This window comes from Sminthopsis crassicaudata, chromosome 1, assembly GCF_048593235.1.
Source record: "Sminthopsis crassicaudata isolate SCR6 chromosome 1, ASM4859323v1, whole genome shotgun sequence".
Taxonomy (NCBI): domain Eukaryota; kingdom Metazoa; phylum Chordata; class Mammalia; order Dasyuromorphia; family Dasyuridae; genus Sminthopsis; species Sminthopsis crassicaudata.
Genome location: NC_133617.1, coordinates 228,827,942 through 228,850,352, shown reverse-complemented (window position 1 = coordinate 228,850,352; position 22,411 = coordinate 228,827,942). Strand labels below are relative to the sequence as shown.

The window sequence follows — 22,411 nt, the reverse complement described above, 5'->3', positions numbered from 1 at the left end:
GGAATGGCAGATTCAAATCTGTGTCTTAAGGAAAATTATTTTGGTAGCTGTGTGATCTACAAGGAGCACAGATGGAGGCAAAGAGAATAATTAGGATACTATTACAATAATCTAGGCTAGAGAGATAAGGTTGATGGTGACAGCATGTGTGAAAAGATGCAAAATGTGAAAGACATTGGAATGGTGGAATCAACAGGACTTTGCAACTGATTAGCAATGATGAGGGGAATATGAAGGTGAAATTGGAGTTTTGAGCTCTCTTTCCTGTTTTTTATTTTGTTTTAGTGATTTTAAATCTCCTTCTTGCTGCCACTTTTGGCCAGGTCATTGGTGTTTCCAATTCCCACTAAATGGACAAAAGAGAAGAAAAGTTGAAATTCAGTCTATCACCTGGTAGGACTATCACTACTTTTCCATCAACCCTCATATATTTTCCTTACCAGCCTCTGTTTAGTCATCTGAAAGCCCTAGCATTAGTAGCTTTCTTGAAGAGATTATTTAGAAATTCTAACTCAGTAAGGTTATATATATTAAACTCCCTTCCTAGAAGAGATCTGAATAAACCCATTACTCCCTATTGTGAAAAAACTCAGAAGAGGATGCCCTTTCTTCCCCCAAAGGGACAAAGAGCAGAGAGGTTTTGCCTGGTATTTGGGGGAAGAAAGGTGGACTAGTTCCTTCTGAAATTAGGTGTGATGCCCAAAGAAGGCAGGAAAGTTAAGAAGGGAAGAGAAAGGGCAGAAAATACAAACTTTCTCTTATTTACATTTTTGCCCAGATCAAAATCTTGTTAGCAGTTTTGCTAACCCATTTAGCAGTTTGTTTCCTTGTTAGCAGTTTTTGTGGAAGTTTGATAACAGAAGGGTGAAACTCTTTGTTTTGTCACTAGGCAGATTTCAATAATCACCAGATAATAGTGCTGGCTGTGGAAAATTAACTTTTTTTCTTTTTACCTAGCTTGTCCAGCTTTTCAGAACTGTCAAAATAAATTTTGGGAAATTATTCTGATGTGAATTTGCTTTTAAAAAATAAAGGAACAGTTGCTAAAAACAACAGCTTGTATTATTTTAGGGTTTACAAAGCATTTTTCTCTCAACATTCCCTGAGGAAAATAGCATAAGTATTATTATATATATATATTTTTTAAGGAGGCATTATAACATGATGGATAGAGGAATGTCATTAAATTAGAAAAGACTTGAGTTCCAATTTTGCCTCTAATGCATACCCACTGGCCTTCTATAATTCTGGGATTCTGAGATGACAGTACATATTAACTGCAACACCAGAAGCATGTCACTTAACATTTGCCTCCCAGGTAACTCTCCATGGTACAAGTTATAGATATGAATGGCTGATTTGCTTTGATGGAGCGAGTTTCCCTACCAGTCAATGTTCTTTTTTGATGAAATCACGGGTCTAGGACCGACCATACTTTCCATTTCTATTTACAAGAGGGGAAACAGATGCATGATCATAGCTAGCAAGGTCAGAAGCTATGATCTCCTTAACACTTGGTTAAAAGCTTGTTCCATCACACTGCCTTCTTAAGGATGGATATGAGGTAGCACTTTACCACACCTTTTCTGATCAAAACTTTAGGTGGACTATTCTTGTGGCTTAAGGGAATTTTTATATTATATATCTAAACTCTGACTTCTAAAATGTACTGAGTAGTACATGGGCATGAGGGTAGGCCCCAATGACTCTGAAGCAAAGTTTCTTAAACTATGGATTATGAATCCATATAACATGACAAAATTATGATTTACTATTGGTAATTTTTTATTTGTATACCAATTTTATATATTTATATACCAGGGTTGTGTAAAAAATTTCTCAGGTGAAAAGAGATCACAAGTGGAAAAGGTTTAAGGATCCTTGCTTTAAAGGAGCATTCGCTGTTTTAAACATCTGTCAGACTGTCACAAGAACAATTAATAAGGGGAGGGAGTTAATGGCTTCGTTTGAAATGGGCAAAAACTGTTAAGGAATTGTTTCCAACACTCCTTTTTAGGCTTCCCTGCCTCCTTTTAGCATCACGCTCATCTCCCAAGGGACCAATCCACTTTCTCTTATATTTGAAAATCTCCAATGACAGAATCACAGCAGTTAAATGAAAGAGGGCCCAATGGAAAATATTTAACAGTGAAAGACAAGGAGTAAGTATCAACACAAAATTCTTTACTCCAGGTAGGGAACTTCAGAAATGACCTTCAGCTTAATCCCCAGTCAGATGGATCCTGATTCAGCACCGAATCTCCCCAGCAGTGCCAGCCCTGCAATAAAAGCTACAAGAGAGTATTACATACCAGGTTTTCTTCACACAGTTCTCTGAACTGGTAGAATTTCTGGGCCATGAGAAGTTGGGCACTGCCTACTGCGGTCCGGATTTTCCCTAGAACTGAAAAAGTAAACATACAACGGTCATTATAGGTTAGCTTCGCAACAGAGATTTAGTCTGGTGAACCAAAGAGGAAGTTATACTGTGATCAACAGAAGGAAAATATAACTTACATAAATATTCCTTCACACACACATTTTCACATGCCCATCCCCATGATACAACTGGAGTATTGCTCTTTGGTTTCAATTACAAAGATACTCCTTGTTTTGATGCTAAAGAAAGCATGGAAAAGACACAGTACCTATTATACATGTTTGTTTCTTGAGGGAAGAGTTTTTCCATCCTTGAGATTAGCAAAAGATGGAGCCAATAGTTTTTTGACTCTGGGGCTGGATTTAAAATGTTTATTATTGGATCAAACAAAATTTTGCTGGAACAAAAAAAAAATCACCCACTAAGAGAAAGTGTCACTCACCAGGTCCCTCCACATGCTTCAGGCTATTTCCAAGGCTCAGATAGCAGTATTGTCAGGAAAGAGCATATGAGAAACTTTCCTAAATGCCCTACACTATCAACCCACCACTCTAATCCCAGGCACACACCAATTCTGTTGTTAACATGAGATGTCAGCTTTCCTGTGTACTGAGCAAAAAAAATCCATTTAGTCCTTCATGCCTTCCCAAAGGAGACACTGTGAACAGTTAGTCAGTTAGTCAACAAGTATTTATTAAGTTCAAGCTAAATCAAGTATTGGGATGGGCTGAGCTGAGAGTCTCCTGGTATGGTTCATATTGTTTCCGAGACCCTGGTCACCACGGGGTGCACGGTGAAACAGCTGCCTCTGCTGGAGTCCAGCCACTAGACCATTCATAACACATCCCAACGGCCAGGAAGGAAGGGGGAAAGCCACAAGGCTTCCTCCCTCCTAGCCCAAACAGAAAACTTTAAAAAAGGAAGAAAAAAATGGGGGGGGGGGAAAGAGAACATGTTAGAACATTTTGAGAAATGCACTCTTAATTCAAAGTGTTCTTGGGGAGGCTTATTTACATGAGATTTAAGACATGTTATGAATTTATAGAAATAGGAGTCAGAATGCAAGATTACCTTTTTCTTTAGGATATAGCATATGATGCTTCTATTACCATTATCTTCTAACCAGCCTCCAGTTTATATCATCTTCTCTAATTCCTTCTTCACACTGCTCTGATTACATTATCCCCCTACTCACAAGTTCTGAATGACTCGCCATTACCTAGTGAATAAATTATAAACCTTTTTGTCTTCGCTTTCAAAGCCCTTCATAAATTTTGTTCCAACTTGCTGCTTTAGTCTTATCACATTCTGTTCCTTTTCAGATACTGTTAATATTCATCCACCCCAGCTTGCTCCATTCTTTCCAGTTCTATCTCTGTGCTTTTGTCCATGCTCTGACTCAATGGATAGAGGATAGAGCCTGAAGTTCAAATGTGGATACAAACATTTATTAGCTGTGTGAGTCATTTCACCTCTATTTGCCTCAGTATCTTCATCAATAAAACAGGAATAATAATAGCACTTATTGTTGTGATGGTCAAAAGAGATATTTGTAAAGCACTTAACACAGTACGTGCCATATCATAGATGTGCTTCATAAATGTTTTTCCCTTCTCTTCTGATCCACATCCTGGAATGTTCTGCCCCTTCCATCTCTGCCTGATGAAGTTTCTGACTTCCTTCAAGATCCAAGTTAGATACTTCCTCCTCCTCCACAAAGCCTTTCCTTCTTCCCCCACTCTCCTGCTCCACAACCTGCTCCCCCTTCCCCTTCTCCATCCCTCCCCTCCATTGAAAGTTTACCTCTTTCTCTATAAATTTCTCATAGCATTTTGTCTGGACTTTTTTTTTTTTTTTTTGGTACTTGTTATATTTTCCCTTCTTATTCATGTCCATGTCTTTTCTTCCCAGAAGATGATAAACTTCTTGAAAAGTCAGCTATTTCATATCTGTATTTATGTTTCTAGGGCTTAGTGCATAGTGTTTTTATTTTATTTTATTTTTATAGCTTTTTATTTACAAGATATATACATAGGTAATTTTTCAGCATTGATCCTTGCAAAACCTTCTGTCCCAATTTTTCCACTCCTTCCTTCCATCTCCTCCTCTAGATGGCAGGCAGTCCAATACATGCTAAATATGTTAAAGTACATTTAAATTGAATGTTAAAGTACATAAAGTACATAAAATAAATTGAATGTAAAGAAAAGATAAACTCATTCATCCAAGAAATGACTTATAGACAATCTTTTTTTTCTTTTCTTTTTTTTTTCTTTTTTCTATTATGAACACAATTTATAGACCAGAGACCTGAAAGAGATCTTTGGTTCCAGGGAAATACCCAAACAGTAGCAGCTCACCTCAGCCTCAAAGACCGACAGATCCTGAATGTCTGGACCTTCAAGAGGCAGTGATAGAAATACCATGACCTCCATTGAGTGGGCAATCACATGGCCCAAGAGGTGAGACATGGATGGGTGTCACTAAATTCCAGCTTTCTAGAAAACAATTGAGAATTCTTTAGTCCCAGCTTCCTGAATATTTGGGAGGGGGCGATCTCTGAACAGTATGATTCTTTCAAATCCAATATTGTAGCAAGCAAAGAGCAGTGTCAACCCTGTACTAGACTGAGTAGCAATGTCATGTTGGAAAGTCTTGGGAGCTAGCCTTGTAAAGAGAGAAAAATACTTGGTCAGTGTCAATGTCTTTGAAAGAGGAGAGAATTAATGCCATCACTAAATTTGAAGTAGCAGCAGTAGAAGATAAACCATGATATGGGAGAACACAAGATCTGAATTTTGCCCTCTGCTTTTGGCACAAGTTATTTGGACAATGCAAGTCTGATGGTAAGAGTTTGCCACTAGCATTTCTTTCTGGACAAGTCCACAAGCTATAAGGTAACACCAAAAGTTGGATGTCATTATGGGTATCTGAGAAAGAAATGGAACTCATGAGAATACCTTTCTGACAAAACCAAATGGATCTCTTTCCTCAGAGAGATCTAAGATCTCAAAGTAGTACCATAAAATAAAATGGCAATTTGAGTTTCTGGGATAGAAACTGGCTATCTGTGTTGTCAAGGATTTCCTTGCTAATAACTCAAAGTAGTTTCTCTACCAAAGGGATCCTCTGAAGCAGTAGAATTATATTGATTTCTTATGAGTTACTGGGAGATCATTATTGTTTTCTGTATTTCCATGGAAGTGGAATAAAGGCTGCCAATATATGTTCTCAATATATGTTCCTTGGAAGCTTTGTAGGGGCTCTAGGGACCCTTTTATCCACATCTGGGAAGATTTATTTCTGTCATATTCAAGTAACATTCTGAGATTTTTCAGAGGCAAATCTAGGGATGGGAAACAACACAAGTCAAAGAATTATTATTATTTGGAGGATTGATCCCCAAGATCAAACTTTGTTCTGTATAAGGTCACAATTTGGGAATCTAAATTATGGGTTACATATAGAATGAGGATAATCATTTTTGTACTACCAATATACAGGATTATTGTGAAGAAAATGCTTTGTCAATCATTGAGGACAGGCCTTGAGGTCAGAAATTCCTGGGTTCAAATCCTATCTCAGAAAAGTCCCTTACCCTCTCAGGCCCAAATGTTCTCATTAGTAAAATAAGAAGCAGCTAGGTGAAGCAGTATTTACCGCACTGGACCTGTAGTCAGGAAAACCTGAATTCAAATGCTGCCTCAGAGACTTACTAGCTGTGTGATCTTGGGCAGGTCCCTTAACCCTGCTTGCCTAGGTTTCCCCATCTGTAATGTGAGCTGGAGAAGGAAAGGACAAACATTACAAGTTTTGGAACCAAGGTTATAACTGGATTAAATTCCATTATGGTAATTCTTCAAAAGCTGACAGTTTGTCCGTCAATACTGGTGTCTGGGAAAGTCTCCCAGGCACGCGCTACTCAAATGAGTAGATTTTGGGAATCAGACTTGACTGAAATGACTTAACAGCAACAATATCAGGGGCTGGACTCCACCTTCTAGCACTAAATCTATGATGCTATGAGTGCATCAGTAATGAGACTGAAGAAGTTAAAAGAATCTCCTCTGAAGCATTTCTCTTCTGCGACTAGACCACTTTTCTATTGTGGTTCATTTTGCTTTTTGTCATCATCTACTTTCATGGTTATTCAGAAGTCAGAACTGCTCTGGTGAAGCTTGCTTCTGTGTTCACTGAAGGCTCTCTGTCTCTCTCTTTTCCTGCAGCCTATCAGTGACAGAAATGTTATCTAGGACAGTAAAAATATGCTTGCTCACAAAGGGTGTGCCCGTCGTGAGAGCCAGACTTGACTCTGGCCAGGAAAGAAAAAGAAAAGAACAAAGCCTGAATGATTTCAAGTAAGGTGACCAGACTCCCTCAATTGGCTGAGACTGTCAGTTTCTGATGACCTATACTGGTGTCTGGGAAAGTCTCCCAGGCAGGCTTTACTCCAGTGAGCATGGAGCTGTAGACAAACTGTCAGTTCTTTTGCCTTATTTGACAAATTACCATAATGAAATTTAAGCCGGTTACAATCTTGGTTCCAAAATAATTCACAGTGTTTTAATAGTTGCCTTACAGCTTTGAGTGGGGAAACCTGGTGCATTCTCCAGCCCTGCCGATCTGCAAGTTGATTTCCAGCTGGAACAGTTCAGACTAAGGGGGACTCCCTGGCAAAAGCTCCTTCCTGCTCATCCCTTCCTATCATGACTGACAGTGGTTACTGGAGGAAGCTCGGTCTCATTTTCTTTGGGCTTTCTCCTTTTATGTCATTTCAGTTTCAAGTATGGATTGCAGTCATTGAGTATCTTGAAGTTTTGCCTGGCTACCTTACCAGGGAATGCTTGGGTAGCTCACATTTATCTCACACTTGCCTTATAACAGCTCAGTGAAGTGGGCAGCATATGGCCTTAATAACCCTGTTGTATAGAAGGAAACTGGCATTCATAATGACTTGCCCGTGGATAGGAAGCTGATAACACAGTTAGATCTCAGACTTGAACCCAGCTGCTCTTTCCTCTAAATCAGTACTTAAACTATGGGTCACAAACCTATATGGGCTTCTGTAACTGAATGCAGAGATCGTGAAATTATGATTTATTATCAGTAAATGTTTGATTTGTAAACCTGTTTGTACATCTATATACCCAGGGTCACATAAAAATTTCTTGGGTAAAAAGGGGTCGTAAGAGGAAAAAGTTTAAGAAGTCCTGTTTGAAATCACAGATTACAATTAGATGAACATTTTGCTAATTTTCACAGACCACTGAACAATGCTATTCTCTATATCAAAGGAAGTATCCACCAGAATCATTTCCTTTGTTTGTGGCATCTAGGGAGGTGATCTTCATGTACTGGATTTAACCTAGAGATTTGTAACCTGAGACCAATGGACCCACAAGGAAGAGGTGAATATTTAAAGGAAGTCTATTAATTTTGTATTTTTTTCATATTTTCAGAGCTGTATTTCAGTAAATTTGAAGCAGCAAGGGAACACAGGTTGTTAGCCCCAGAGTCAAGAGGACCTGAGTTCAAATATTCAAAAAATATCTATCTGAAAGCAAAAAAATTTGCCTTCAGATATTTAACTAGCTGTGTGACTTTGAGCAAGTCACTTAGCCCTGTTTGCCTCAGTTTCCTTCTATGTAAAATGAGCCAGAAGAGGAATTAGCAAAGCATTCAACTATCTTTGCCAAGAAAACCCCAAGTGGAGTCAAGAAAAGTCAAACTTCATTTGACTAAACACCACCACTTCGGTAAATTTGGTTTCCTTTGTAAATCTATACATATGAAAACATTATTTTGAGAAGGGGTCCATCTATGGGTTTTAGCAACTAACAAAGGGGACCAAGAGGTTCAAGAACTTTAGATTCCTCTATAGACTAAGAGCCTAGATACAAAAACTCCAAAAGTGACTCACGGCAAGCAGAAGAATAAATTGGACAATGAAACTAGAAGGAATTAGGTGGGTCGGTTGGAAAAAGAAAAGAGAATACAATCTCCCTCACTCTCCTCAGGTTGCTATTCCTGAGAGCTATGGAGTAGCCATTTTCTATTGGAGAAATCTAGGGTAGGAGTTGAAACCAGATCCTCCCATTAGTAGTAGCTGGTTTTCAACCCACAAGATTAATCTCGAAGAAGGAGAAAAAAGTGAGAGAAGAGAAATTATCCCTGTTTTAATAAAGTAGAATTCATATAAAATAAAAGGCCCTGCTGAAAAGGCACCAAGATATAGCAGTATATTTAGGAGTTATAAGATCTGGGTTCAAAGCCCAGTTCAATAACTGTATCAATATAGGCAACTCCCTTGAACTTTCACTACTTTAGTTTCCCCTCTGAAAAATGGGGCTAGTAATAAATACTGTCTGAGAGGCAGCATGGTGTCATGGACACAACATTGGCCTTAAGTCAGAAGGACCTGAGGGGGGTACTACTTGACCCCAGCCAACTGCATAATGAGTAAGTCATTAAATCTCATTGTCCTAGGTTTCCCACATACTGATGGAATCACAGGTCCGGACCAAAAACAATACCAAAATACTACTTATCTTACAGGTTTTTTTTTGTGAGCAAATGAGCTTAATGAACTTTTAAGTATTAGAGAATAAAACCTGTGATTTTATCAGTTTAGGGAATTCCCAATAAAGGAAAGTCCTTCTACTCAAACAGATGGGCTACTATTCTGTGATTTACAAGCTTAGAATTTACAATCTGGACATTGAAAGGAGAAGTGACTTGCTTGTGGCCAATATATGTCAGAGGCCTTCCCCATTCAAAAGCCAATTCTCTTAGGTGTAATAAAAATGTGATTTGTTAATATTATTGTATATTGTTTTTCTTAGCAACAACAAATCCTGCAAGTTAAGAAAATATTATTTTCATATAACAAATACAGTGAGGCTCACAAATAGTCAGTGACTTACCTAGAACCATATAGCTAGTAAGATCAAAAAGAATCAAATCTAAGTCTTTTAATTCCCCAAATCAGAGAGCTTTCAATTCTACAGTCTCCATCAATATAGGATCTGCAGTATTGTAGGAGTTCTAATAATACTATCAGTAGAAAAAGGACTAGAAACAAACATACTGAAAGTTGCATAATGCAGAAGAGAATTAAGGACAGAGCAATCTGAACCTTGTTTTGATACTGAACTCTGTATAGAGGTTCAAAATGGACCCAAGGGAGTCTTCAGGGGAAGCCCAGCCTCAGGGACAGACTGGCCAAAGAAATCAGCTATCATGGGAGCTCAGGACAAGGAAAGATAAGATGACCAAAATTAAACTTATTGCTTGCAATAGAACTCATCGTATCTTTATATGAAACAGCATCTCCAGGGTGAAAAGAAGGCACTGTGACTGAGCTGGAAACCAAGATGCATTTTATCCTGTAGACCTACTGAGGCTAAAAGATTTGACTTTAAATATTTAATCTTTAAATCAATAATTTAATTTAAATCTTTAAATAAAGAAAATCTTGATTAGAGATTCGAGAAGAGACAAATCTGAAAGAACTCAAATACCTTTCAAGATACTTGAAAAATTGAGTTGGTTCTAATAATAAATGCCTATTGATTGATTGATTATTTGAATTAAGAACTTCTACTTAAATTCAGTTTCTTTGGTGGGGGCTGGAGCGTTTTGGGGAGGAGGAGAACTGTATATCTGCCATATATATCTGTTGTCCTTTTCTTATTTATACTTCTTGTAAGGTATATATAGGAGAAGAGGAACAGGGAAAATTACTCCCACATATAAACATTGTTAGATGGATGAAATTAGGTTAAAATGAATCTTGAAGGGAAAAAGAAAAGTCACAAATTGAGCCTGAAGGGCAGGTTTGGTTTAGAGCAGAGGGGGTGCATTAAAAGATTGATTACATTTTATTCAACCCATAAACACATGAACCTCATCTATGCTTTTTGGTTCCAATTGAGGAACCACTTTCTTTTCCCTGCCCACATTTCTCTGCCTCTATGTCACAGCCCCTATAAGAAAGAAAACAGATAGGGATTAAGCTTCTGTTAGGGCTGGCTTGGGGCTGTTCTCACTGAAGACAAATTATGGAATCATAAAATCTCAGAATACTAAAATGATGAACTATAATGATAGGCCAACCAATACTTGATAAAGAAACATCCTACACCTTTTCCTCTGAAGTATTTATCCAGCCCACATTTAAGTAAACCAAATTAAACCAAAATTTTTGTTTTTAAGAACATATAAAGTTGCCCTAGAGTTTCCTAAACTAATAGGAACTCATGAGATGCAGGAAACAGATAGGCTTCTCCTATAGATAGAAACTGGGGTTACTTCCAATTTATCCTGCATATACACATATGTAAATGGTTGTTTGCATGTATTGACATTTCTAGAGTGCAGGGACTCCCCCCCCCCCTTTCTTTATACTCCCAGAACTTTAGCATAATACCTGAAATACAGTAAATGCTAATAAATTCTTGTCACCTGACTATAGAGCAAGCAACCTTTCCCTAAATCTGTTTGGTGCAAAAAAGACTCTTTGCCTTTTGACTCTAAAAGTTACTTAGATTAACTTGGCTGTGCAATAAACATTTATTAAGGTTTTCTGTGTTCTGAGAGCATTGTGCTAGGTTGTGGGAGACCAATGTTCTCTATTCTCATGGAGTTAAGAAGAAACAGTAGTTGATTTTTGATTAGCTCTTTTTTATTTTTTAAAGTCTATTTATCTTACAAAAATGAGTTCTTCAGAAGGGGAAAAAAGTCAAATGGGTCTGAAATAATTCCTAGTGTTTGTTCCAACCTGTATATGACAGGATTATAAACATTTTGTCCTTTTAAGAGCATAATTTAGATGGTACAGTAGATATAGAACCAGCCCTGAAGTCAAGAGGATTCCAGTACAAATTTGGCCTCAGACTAATACTTCCCAGCTGTGTGACCCTGGGCAAGTCATTTAACCCCAACTGCCTTGGCAAAAAAAAAAAAAAAAAAAAAAAATCTGTAACGGTTTATTGGCTAGATTTCTTAAGGACCAGACCTTAACCCAATACCAATATGATTCTAATTGGCCACCAATAGGGGCCAAGTCCCATTTGGCCATTGTTTGGATCCTGATTGACTCAGATTAAATGTAAATAGTCATTTCTGTTTTGGTCAGAAACCCTGAGGATCTTCCTCTCTTAGATTTACTTATTGCTAGATTTTTTTTTTTTTTTTTACCTCAATTGCTACCTAGCTTTAATCGCTGAATTGGTCAGCCTCAGTTAGACTGAGACCTGTTAAAGACCTTAATCTCAAAAGGTCAAGGTCTTCCCACTGCATCCAGGGCCATCTCCTTGCGTCCTGATCTGTATCTGGCCACTGGACCTTAATGGCTCTGAGGGGAAAGGTGACCTTGCACACCCTCCATTCCATTTATTTGCTTGTCATGGGGTCCCCTCCCTCTTGTCATGGTCCCCTTTGAGAAGGGAGTTCAAACAACAACAACAACATTTTGTCATAGGGACAGCCTAGCTAAATTCTCAATGACTCATCTCCCACTTGGCCAGTATAGAGATGGATTTTTTGGCTACAGCAAGTTTTAGCTCCTTTACTAACTTATGGAGGAATTTGGCTCAGGGAAGGGAGCACCCACACCCTTGCAGAGCTATTAAGTTTTGAAAATGATGGTTTGTAGTGAGTGCCAATTGGAAATGGAAGCCAGGATATTGTTATTAGTGCTTAGTGTCTGATCATCTTCATTGTGGGGTAACAATTCTTTTTATTTTCCCATCACTTAGTCATTTAGATTCTATTTTCATTACATCGCTCATGTTCTCCCTCTTCTCTCCTCTGACACTACTGCCACCCTGGTGCAGGCCTTATCACAATAAAAGTGGATTGCTGTTTTAAAATGAGGATCTTCATCGAATTTAGACTTTTTCTTTGCCATCTTTTTCTAATTGATAATGAAGGATGAGACTGTAATATCTTAAGTTCAATGTAAGTAAAATGTGATGTGGTCACTAGAAAAGTGAATGCAATCTTGGGGGCTTGAAGAGAGACAATATTTAGGACTAGGGCTGTAATAATACCATTGTACTGTGTGTTGTAGGTCAGAATACACTTAGAGCAATGCTTCTTAAACTTTTCCCACTCGTGAATATTTTCACCCCAAAACTGTTACACAATAAAATAGATATACAAATAAAATATTTACTAATAATAAATCATAAAATTATTTTATAACAAATTCTTGGTATAAATTAAATATAAAGATTCAGAAATTCACATACTAATAAAAATGGATTGTTCATTTTTACATAAAGAATTAAATCTTGGCGGAATATTTGATACCTTCTACTGTTGACAAATTTTTTGCAACTCCCACATGGAGTTGAGATCTATAGTTTCAGAAGTATTGATCTAGAATACTATGTTCAGTTCTGGGTACCATGTTTTAGAAAGACATGTATAATCTGAACCAGAGATGTCAGACTTCTAGCTTGCTCTCAAGGATGGACTGAACCAGATTAAAATGGGAAAATTTTAACCCAATAAATAAAACAACCAAGATGGCGAAGGACCTTTAGATCATGTTGGTTAAAGCACTGCAGTTGTTTAGCTTGGAGAAGACTGGGGAGAGGAGAAATGGTTAGAGGAATGACAACATTACAGATGGCTTCAGGTATTTGATGGGACAGCCTATGAAAAAAGCAATAGATTAGTTCTGCCTTGCTTTTACCTTAATACAATAAGAAAAAAATGGATTGAAATTGTAGAGAAAACAAATTTAAATTCAATATAAGGAGAAACTTCCTAACAGCTATTTCAAAAGGCCATGTCTTGGGATATAGTAACTTCCCTCTCATTGGAGGTCTTTAAGCAAAGGCTGGATGACTACCTGTCAGATAGGTTCTAGTCGGGATTCTTATTCAGGTACAGGTGTGGACCCAACAGCTTTTGGAATTTTACCCATGCAGCTATTAATATTCAACTCTGAGACTGGTGGGGCTTAAAAGGTTGCCTTTGAATAGAGTACCTGCATTAACAGAGCACCACAACTCCTTGAAAAAAAAAATCAGAATACTCTACTGCTGGTAAAGAGGTTTAGTTTTTTGAGGGAGGAGGGAATAAGAAAACATTAAGGACAAAAATTGTTTTGGGTGGGTGAGTGAAGCAGAGAACATTGGATTTGACATCAAGAGTTGTAAATTTTAAGTCCATTTTTACCACTTATCAATTATGTGACCTTGGCAAGTCATTTAACAGCTTTGTGCCTCAGTTTTCTCATCTGTAAAAAGGGGCTAATAATAATCTACTCTGGGCTGCTTCTTATTTTATTTATTTATTTACTTTCATTTATTATTTATTTATTTCTTATTCTAAGAATTTAAAAAAGGATATATATATACAACAAACCCTAAAGCTCTACATAATTGTCACCTCTGAGATTGAATCCAAAGGATTGCACAAAGGTTGAAGCTACATTTGATAAAGGTAAAGGGAAATACCATTTTCTTTGGTTACTTAGCTTACTTTTGATGCTAGGAAAACTTACAACTTTAAAAATATTATTTAAACATGCATGAATGTAATTAAAAATCTATGTCATACTGAATGTTGGATGATGAAATATGAAGCAATGGTTCCCTCACTGACTTCAGTTCTTATTTACTGGGTAACAGATCTTAAAATATATTAGGTTACAGTTTCTGGCTTCTGAAACAGAGTTATCAGTAATCACAACTCTCCCTAACACAAAAAAACTATAACCCAATGTAAAACAGTGTTGTTTGTATCTGTTTCACAAGTGGTAGCCTATATATTCACTATATGTTGGGCAAAACCTTTTCAATTTCCTCATTCCCTTAGATGTAATATGGCATAGAGGAAAAACTAGAGTTGGATCAGGAGACTTGGATTCAATTTCTTGAGTCTCACTTAATTGCTATGAGTCTCAGTTTTGTCATCTCTAAATTAGGAGAGGATACTAATATTTGTATTATATATCTCTAAATCTTACTTCATTGCCCCATAAGGTGAGGAGGTGGCCTTAAGTTTTTGAAGGCTATGCCTGAGGAATACAAACTCTTGCAGTTGTTCCCACCCAGGAACAGATTATATTTGATTACTGAGGACTAGACTAGCTAAGAATGGAAAAGCTCATCACCAGCCAGAGTGGTTATGAAATCATGGGGCATTTGGTCATCTTGTATTGCTGTGTTCATGATATGTATCTGCAAAATCCCATGCTGAAAATAATTGCAACTAATATGATGATATTGGTTGTAAATGGTGAAGTAAAGACATTTTGCAAAGAACTTAATAAAACACTCCAAATTAAATCAGCATGTTTCTTTGAGAGGCAACCAAGGCAGGGCAGATAGAGAGTCAGCCTCTGAATCAAGAAGTCTGAGTTCAAGTCCATCTCTGACACATGCTGACTGTGTGATTAAAATCACTTAACTCCTCAGTGCCCAAGCAACTCTCTTAGACTATAAGTCACAGAGCAGATGTTGCCTTGCATTGATAAGAGGTCTCCGTACTGGGAGTTATCATCATCAGTAAAATTACAAGTCCTCCCTTCTTCCCACTAAAAAAATTAACAAACAACCAAACATACACATAATTTGATATTTGATGACTTCAATGTATCATACATGAAAAATATTAGAAAGTAAATAAGATTTAATAGTCAGGAATGAAAGAGGTGAAAAAGAATTGGAAGATGCTGAACATGGCAAGACCAAGAATTATATATACAAAAAAAAAAAAAGATTATATTTTAACAGATAGTAAAAGATTTGTTAACATCAAGGAAGTCATTCCTGTATCAGCTATCTTTGTGAAAAGGAAAAGGAAATGGGATTACAAAGAGCCAGCATGGTTTCATTAAGAACAACAGGTCACACCACACTAACTTTATTTCCTTTTTTTTTTTTTTTTTTTTTTTTGAACAGGATTTCTATAGTGATAGATAAGGAGAATCGTGCAGATATATCAAAGCGTTTGATAAAGTATCATATTATTCTTGTGGAAAAGACAGAGAAATGTGTGCTTGATGATAATATAGTTAGATGGATTTGGAACAGTTTGAATGACTCAATTCAAAGAGAATTCATTCATTTCTTTCCCAAGTGTTTCTTGATACCCCTTTCTCCTTTTTTTTTTTTCTATCCTTCTGACCCCACTTCTCAGTCTCCTTTGCTGAATCAGCATCCATAGCATACTTCCTTATGCGTATTTCCCCAGACTTCCTTCATCCTGGTCCCTTTCTTTCTAAACTCATTCTTGGTGATCTTATGGCTCTGATCAGTTAAGCATCATCTTTTTGCAGAGAACTCCCAGATTTATGTATTCGGATCTCCTCTATCCTAGAAGATAAAGTCCTGCCTTGCAAACTGCCTTTTAGAAATGCTGGACTGCAAGGCAGAAAACAAGAAAATCTATAAGGAAACAAGATGGGCAACTCTGAAACTGATGTGTAGTATTTATTATATAGGCTTTCTTGAAATGAAAATTCATTGTCTCATATTTTGAATCTTTTCTTATATTTGTTGTGCACACGGCAATGTTTTTTTTTTCTATTTTGTTTTTTGTTTCTATTAAGAAATAATTTTTTTTTTTAAAAAAAGGAAATGTTGGAACATATGTCCTGCAGGCAATCTGACAGTCCAAAATAGAATTCATTCTTTTCCCACCAAAACCTGTCCAATTTCCAAACTTCCCTTTTTCTGTCTAAGGCACCATCAATGTTTGCCTTTATTTTCTTTCAAACCTCCATATCCCATCAGCTTCCAAGGCTATCAATTCTAGCTCCACATCATTTCTCATATCCCTCCTCTTCTCTCCACTCCAGGTTACCACTTAAGTCCTCCAAGACTACTGCCAGGACCTAACTGTTATTCTGCCATCAGTCTCTACCTTTCTCTCTTCAAAAAGGTTTGCTGGCTACCTTAAATAATGGAGAAAAAAATTATAGTCATCTCTTTGGAATTTAAAGTTCTTCAAAGTTTGGCATCAATCTGTCTTTCTAGAATGATTTCACATTATGTCTTTTTATATTCTCTACATTCTAGACAAAGTTGTATAAGCTATTTCTCATGCCCTGAATCTTTTTTTTTTTTTTTACTTGCTTTTATTTCTTGGACCTTTAGCTCCATTAAGCCCTAAGGCTGGCTACTTTATAAGAGCCTTCCTTACAAAACTGTGCCCTAAATCTATCTGCCAAGGGAAGTCAGGAACTATGTGAACAAAACTACAAAACACTTTACCACACAAATAAAGTCAGATCTAAACAACTGGAAAAATATTAAGTGCTCTTGGATAGGTCGAGCAAATATAATAAAGATGACAATACTACCTAAACTAATCTATTTATTTAGTGCTATACCAATCAAACTCCCAAAAAACTATTTTACTGACCTAGAAAAAATAACAACAAAATTCATCTAGAAGAACAAAATTTGGTCAAGAATTTCAAGGGAACTAATGAAAAAAAAAATCAAATGAAGGTGGCCTAGCTGTACCAGATCTAAAACTATATTATAAAGCAGCAGTCATCAAAATCCTTTGGTACTGGCTAAGAAATAGACTAGTTGATTAGTTGAATAGATTAGGTTCACAGGACAAAATAACTAATAACTATAACAATCTAGTGTTTGACAAACCCAAAGACCTCAGCTTTTGGAATAAGAATTCACTATTTGACAAAAACTGCCGGGAAAATTGGAAACTAGTATGGCAGAAACTAGGCATGGACCCACACTTAATACTGTACACCAAGATAAGGTCAAAATGGGTTCATGATTTAAACATAAATAATGAGATTATTAATAAATTAGAAGAACATAGGATAGTTTACCTCTCAGACCTGTGGAGGAGGACAGAATTTATGACCAAATAAGAACTAGAGATCAGTACTGATCACAAAATAGATAATTTTGATTATATTAAGTTAAAAAGTTTTTGTACAAACAAAATTAATGCAGACAAGATTAGAAGGGAAGCAATGAACTGAGAAAACATTTTTACATTTAAAGGTTCTGATAAAAGCCTCATTTCTAAAATATATAGAGAACTGACTCAAATTTATAAGAAATCAAGCCATTCTCCAATTGATAAATGGTCAAAGGATATGAACAGACAATTTTCAGATGAAGAAACTGAAACTATTTCTAATCATATGAAAAGGTGCTCTAAATCACTATTCTTCAGAGAAATGCAAATTACGACAACTCTGAGATATCACTACACACCTCTCAGATTGGTTAAGATGACAGGAAAAGATACTGACGAATATTGGAGGGGATGCAGGAAAACTGGGATACTGATACATTGTCAGTGGAATTGTGAATGAATCCAACCATTCTGGAGAACAATTTGGAAAAAGTTATCAAACTCTGCATACCCTTTGATCCAGCAGTGTTACTACTGGGCTTGTATCCCAAAGAGATATTAAAGAAGGGAATGGGACCCCCATGTGCAAAATGTTTGTGGCAGCCCTCTTTATAGTGGCAAGAAACTGGAAATTGAGTGGATGCCCATCAATTGGAGAACAGCTGAGTAAATTGTGGTATATTAATTCTATGGAAATTATTGTTCTGTAAGAAATGACCAGCAGGATGAATAGAGAGAGTTTGTAGAGACTTAAATGAACTGATGCTGAGTGAAATGAGCAGAAACAGAAGATCACTATACACTTCAACAACAATGCTGTATGAAGATATATTCTGATGGAACTGGATATCTTCAACATAAAGAAGATCCAACTCACTCCCAGTTGATCAATGATGGACAGAAATAGCTACACCCAGAGAAGGAACACTGGTAACTGAATGTAAACTATTAGCACTACAGTCTATCTACCCAGGTTACTTATACCTTCGGAATCCAATTCTTAACATGCAACAAGAAAATTGGATTTACACATATATATTGTACCTAGGTTATACTGTAACACATTTAATATGTATGGAATTGCCTGTTATCTAGGGGAGGGAGCAGAGGGAGGGAGGGGAAAATTTGGAAAAATGAATACAAGGGATAATGTTATAAAAAAAATTACTCATGCATATGTACTGTCAAAAAAATTTTTATAATTATAAAATTAAAAAAAAAAAAAGAAAAAAAAATGACCAGCAGGATGATTACAGAGAAGCTTGGAAAGACTTACATGAACTGAAGCTAAGTGAAATGAGTAGAACCAGAAGATCATTACACATAGCAACAACAAAATTATACAATAATCAATTCTGATGGACATGACTCTCTTCAACAATGAGATGAGTCAAACCAGTTCCAATTGTTTAGTAATGAAGAGAGTCAGCTACACCCAGAGAGAGAACTATGGGAAATCAGTGAGGACCACAACATAGCATTTCCACTCTTTTTGTTATTGTTTGCTTCCATTTTTGTTTTCCTTCTCAGGGTTTTTTCTTTCTTTCTAGATCCGATTTGTTTTTGTGCAGCAAGATAACTGTATAAATATGTATACATGTATTGGATTCGACATATACTTTAACATATTGAACATGAATTAAACTACCTGCCATCTAGAGGAGGGAGTGGAGAGAAGGGGGGGAAAAGTTGGGACAGAAGGTTTTGCAAGGGTCAATGTTGCTAATGCTCTCCCCCATTTCCAAAAGTTGTTTTGATTTTACTTTTTATTGATTTATCTGTGTATAATTTTTTCCTCTTTGTAGCCTTAGAATCTGACATATAAAAAATAAGGATAGCTTAATAGACAAAACCTTGACTGGTTAAGACATCAGACCACATCTAATGAGATGAAATGAAATGGAGATAAATATAAAATCTTACACTTGGCCTAAAACCCAAAAGTCATAAGAACAAGATAGATGATGTTATCAAATCAAAAACCAATAAACATCACAGGTGGTGTAGGGCATGGAGTACTAGATCTGGAGTTAGAAAAATTCATCCTCCTGAGTTCAAATCTGGTCTCACACACATATTAGCACCTTGATCCTGAGCAAGTCCCTTAAACCTCAGTTTCTTTATCTGTAAAATGAGTTGGAGAAGGAAGTGGCAAACCACTTCACTATTTGCCAAGAAAACCCCAAAAGGAGACACAGCTGAAAAATGACCAAAAAGCAACAATAACTTACTCTGAACCTGCTGTTCTGCCTGATTTCAACTCCATAGAACAAGATGTCCTTCCTAGGTTACGCTCATGACTTCTAATCTCATCCCCATGCTGTTAACTTGAAATTTATGTGAATCCTCTGTATTTTAGTCAAATTTAGGTTTGGCATTTGGACTTTATGGCCATCCCACTGGAGTTGCTCTCTCTGTAGTAGGGTTTGAATGCTTGGCAATTCAGCTCTAGAGAAGACCTCAGTGCCTTGTGCCTTTTGTTGCTGGTTAATTTTCAGAATCTTCCTAATATAATTCAAATGGAAGTGGTTCAATTTCCTGGCAAATACCTGGCATGCTGGCATACTGCCTGAGTTTCACAGGCATATAACAACAAAGTCAGTAGGATGGCTCTGTAGACCTTCAGTTTGGTATGCAGCCTAAAACCTCTTCTCTCCCACCCTTTCTTTAGAGGTCTGCCAAATGCTAAGCTGATTTTGTCAATGTGTGTATCTATGGACAGCCCTGAGAAGCATACTGTCAAGGGAAGTGAATTTATCCACATAATTCAAAATTTCTCATTAGCTGTAATCAATGGTTCCATAAATGGCATGGTGCTGGCTGGTGGAGGATCTGTTTTCTTGGTGTTGTCAGACCAAAAGTAGTGCAAATGGCAGAGAATTGATCTGTACAAGGAAAGCTTGAGAACATCATCCATTATCCAGAATCCATGCAGACGTGCCATCATGAAACAGACATACAATACTGATGAACTTCTCTTGGCAATCAAATTTCACAAGACTGTGAATGACTGACAGTATGAAAGGTCTTGGTTGACAATACTGTGGACAGATCTCTCTCTTCTGCTTCTAGCATTATTCCTAAAGTTGTCAGGAAACAAACACCTGATGGAGCCTTTCTGAAGCCATACTGGTTCTCAGGTAGACGCTCATCTTCCAGGTGAAGGATCAGCTAATTAAGGAGGATTCTGGTAAGATTCTTGCCAGCAGTGACTAAGAGAGGACCCCGACCAGTAATTATCACAATTCAACCTGTTCCCTTTTCCTTTGTAGAGAGAAAGACAATGGGAGCATCTTTGATTTCCTGGTGGAATCACCTCCTCTTGTCATATAAACTGGAAGATTTCAGTCAGCTTCTGTATGAGCAGTGGATCTCATGCCTTATGGATCTTTCTTGGAATGGAATTAGCATCAGATAGTTCCATGAGAGGAGCCTAATAGCATTCAATACCTCTTCTTCATTTTAAGTTCAGCTACTTCATAGAAGACCATCACATGACCATCGTATCACCAACACTGTCTTCCATTTATCTAAATGCAACAAAACTCATGGATGCACTCTTGCAGCAAGCACTGGCATTTAATAGATTATATCATTATAAGGAGAAAAGATGGAGGAGGATGAAGGAAATGTGTGGCATAGAGTGCTGGACTAAACACAGACTTATCCTCTCCAAGCTAAACATTCTCACTTAACAAAAGCAATGGCCCTAAGGCAGGAGAACTCTTAGGAAACTAAACATCAACACATTGAAGCACTTCTCTGTGGGTGAACCGTTTATTGCCATTTTGGAGGAAAAGCTAAATCAGCATACAGTTAAGAGCAGAAAAAGAGTTGTCAGATTTCAGAGACAACACTGCATTTACTCAGCCAGAACAGTCATAACCATCAGGATTGGTTTGACGAAAATGATGGGGAAATTCAGAAGCTGCTAAACAAAAATGAGAACTCTACAGGGTTTATCAGCAGGACAGTTTGTCTGTCTCTAAGAAGGCAGTGTTAACTCCATCAAAAGTAAAGGGCAAAGATCATTTGCTTACTGGGGGAGGGAGTGGGGAGAAGGGAAGGAAAAATTAGAACACAGGATTTTGTAGGGGTGAAAAGGAAAATGCAAGCAAAGTTTGGAGCAATTCAGGATTCTTGGGTCAGTAAAAAGCAAAATGAGATTCAGTTTTATGTCAATGTCAATAACTCAAAGAGTTTCTTTGTATGCTCTGAAAACTATTTATGGGCCAAAGACCTCTGGTATATCTGAACTATTCCGTGCCTATGAAGCCACAGTGATCAGGGATAATGGAGAGATAGGTTCAACACTTCCATAGTGTTCTCAATAGATTGTCATTAACCAATGCTGAAGCACTGACCTTAAACCTCAGCATAAAGTCAATTGTCTCTATCTGGGACAAAGCAGGCACTTCCTAAATATTTATTGGATTGGATTAGGAAACTGAGGCCCAGAAAAGTGGCATGTATGCACCCAACCATCCCTCCCTTCCCCACACAGAGCAAGCAGTAAACACCAAATTTGAACCATATCCTTTGACTCCAGACCCAGTGCTCACTTTGCTTCAGTTATTTACATGGTACAAATACATTTGTTACATCTATATCCTGGTTTGAAGAATAATTCCTCCTAGCTTTAATTCAATTGGTTCAGGATCATTTGTAATCTGTTGTGAGCCATTCATGGCCAATTCATATCCAATACAAGGTTCAGTTTAAAAAAAAAAAAAAAGATGGATGTTTCATTCCTGACCAAAATTTATTACTTTACACCTAACAAATGTTGTTCTTGTTTTTACACAGAAATCAAACTGTTACTTGAGAATATTGAAAACAATTCCTAGGTAGATAACTTCTTTAACCCTAACTAGATCTTCTTCAGGGCTAAAACATAGAAAATATTATTTTTCCTTAAATAACAATGTTTCAAAAAGTTGGATAATTTAATATTTTTCCCTTTCATGTCCTACCAGAATTCTTGTTGATAAATAATGCCTTTAACTTTACAAATAGTTTTGGCATAAATCACTTAATTTGTTCTAATCATGAAGCTAAAATATCTCATAAACAAATAGTAATTTCTTGAGCTTTTCAACATAGGTGATATTATAGATTTAGAACTAGAAGAGACCTTAGAGGCATCTAACCTAAACCCCCATTTTATAGATG

General features: G+C 36.9%; 1 protein-coding gene across 19 annotated transcripts in view; it reads right to left on the bottom strand.

The window, feature by feature from the left end:
• Positions 1–22,411, bottom strand: part of DLGAP1 (DLG associated protein 1) — a 1,106,389-nt gene that overhangs the window by 12,987 nt on the left and 1,070,991 nt on the right. For all 19 annotated transcript variants that reach the window (XM_074275757.1, XM_074275759.1, XM_074275733.1 and 16 more), the window contains one exon: positions 2,313–2,404. In XM_074275757.1, the coding sequence (XP_074131858.1) occupies positions 2,313–2,404 (92 nt within the window). The remainder of the gene's footprint in view (positions 1–2,312; positions 2,405–22,411) is intronic.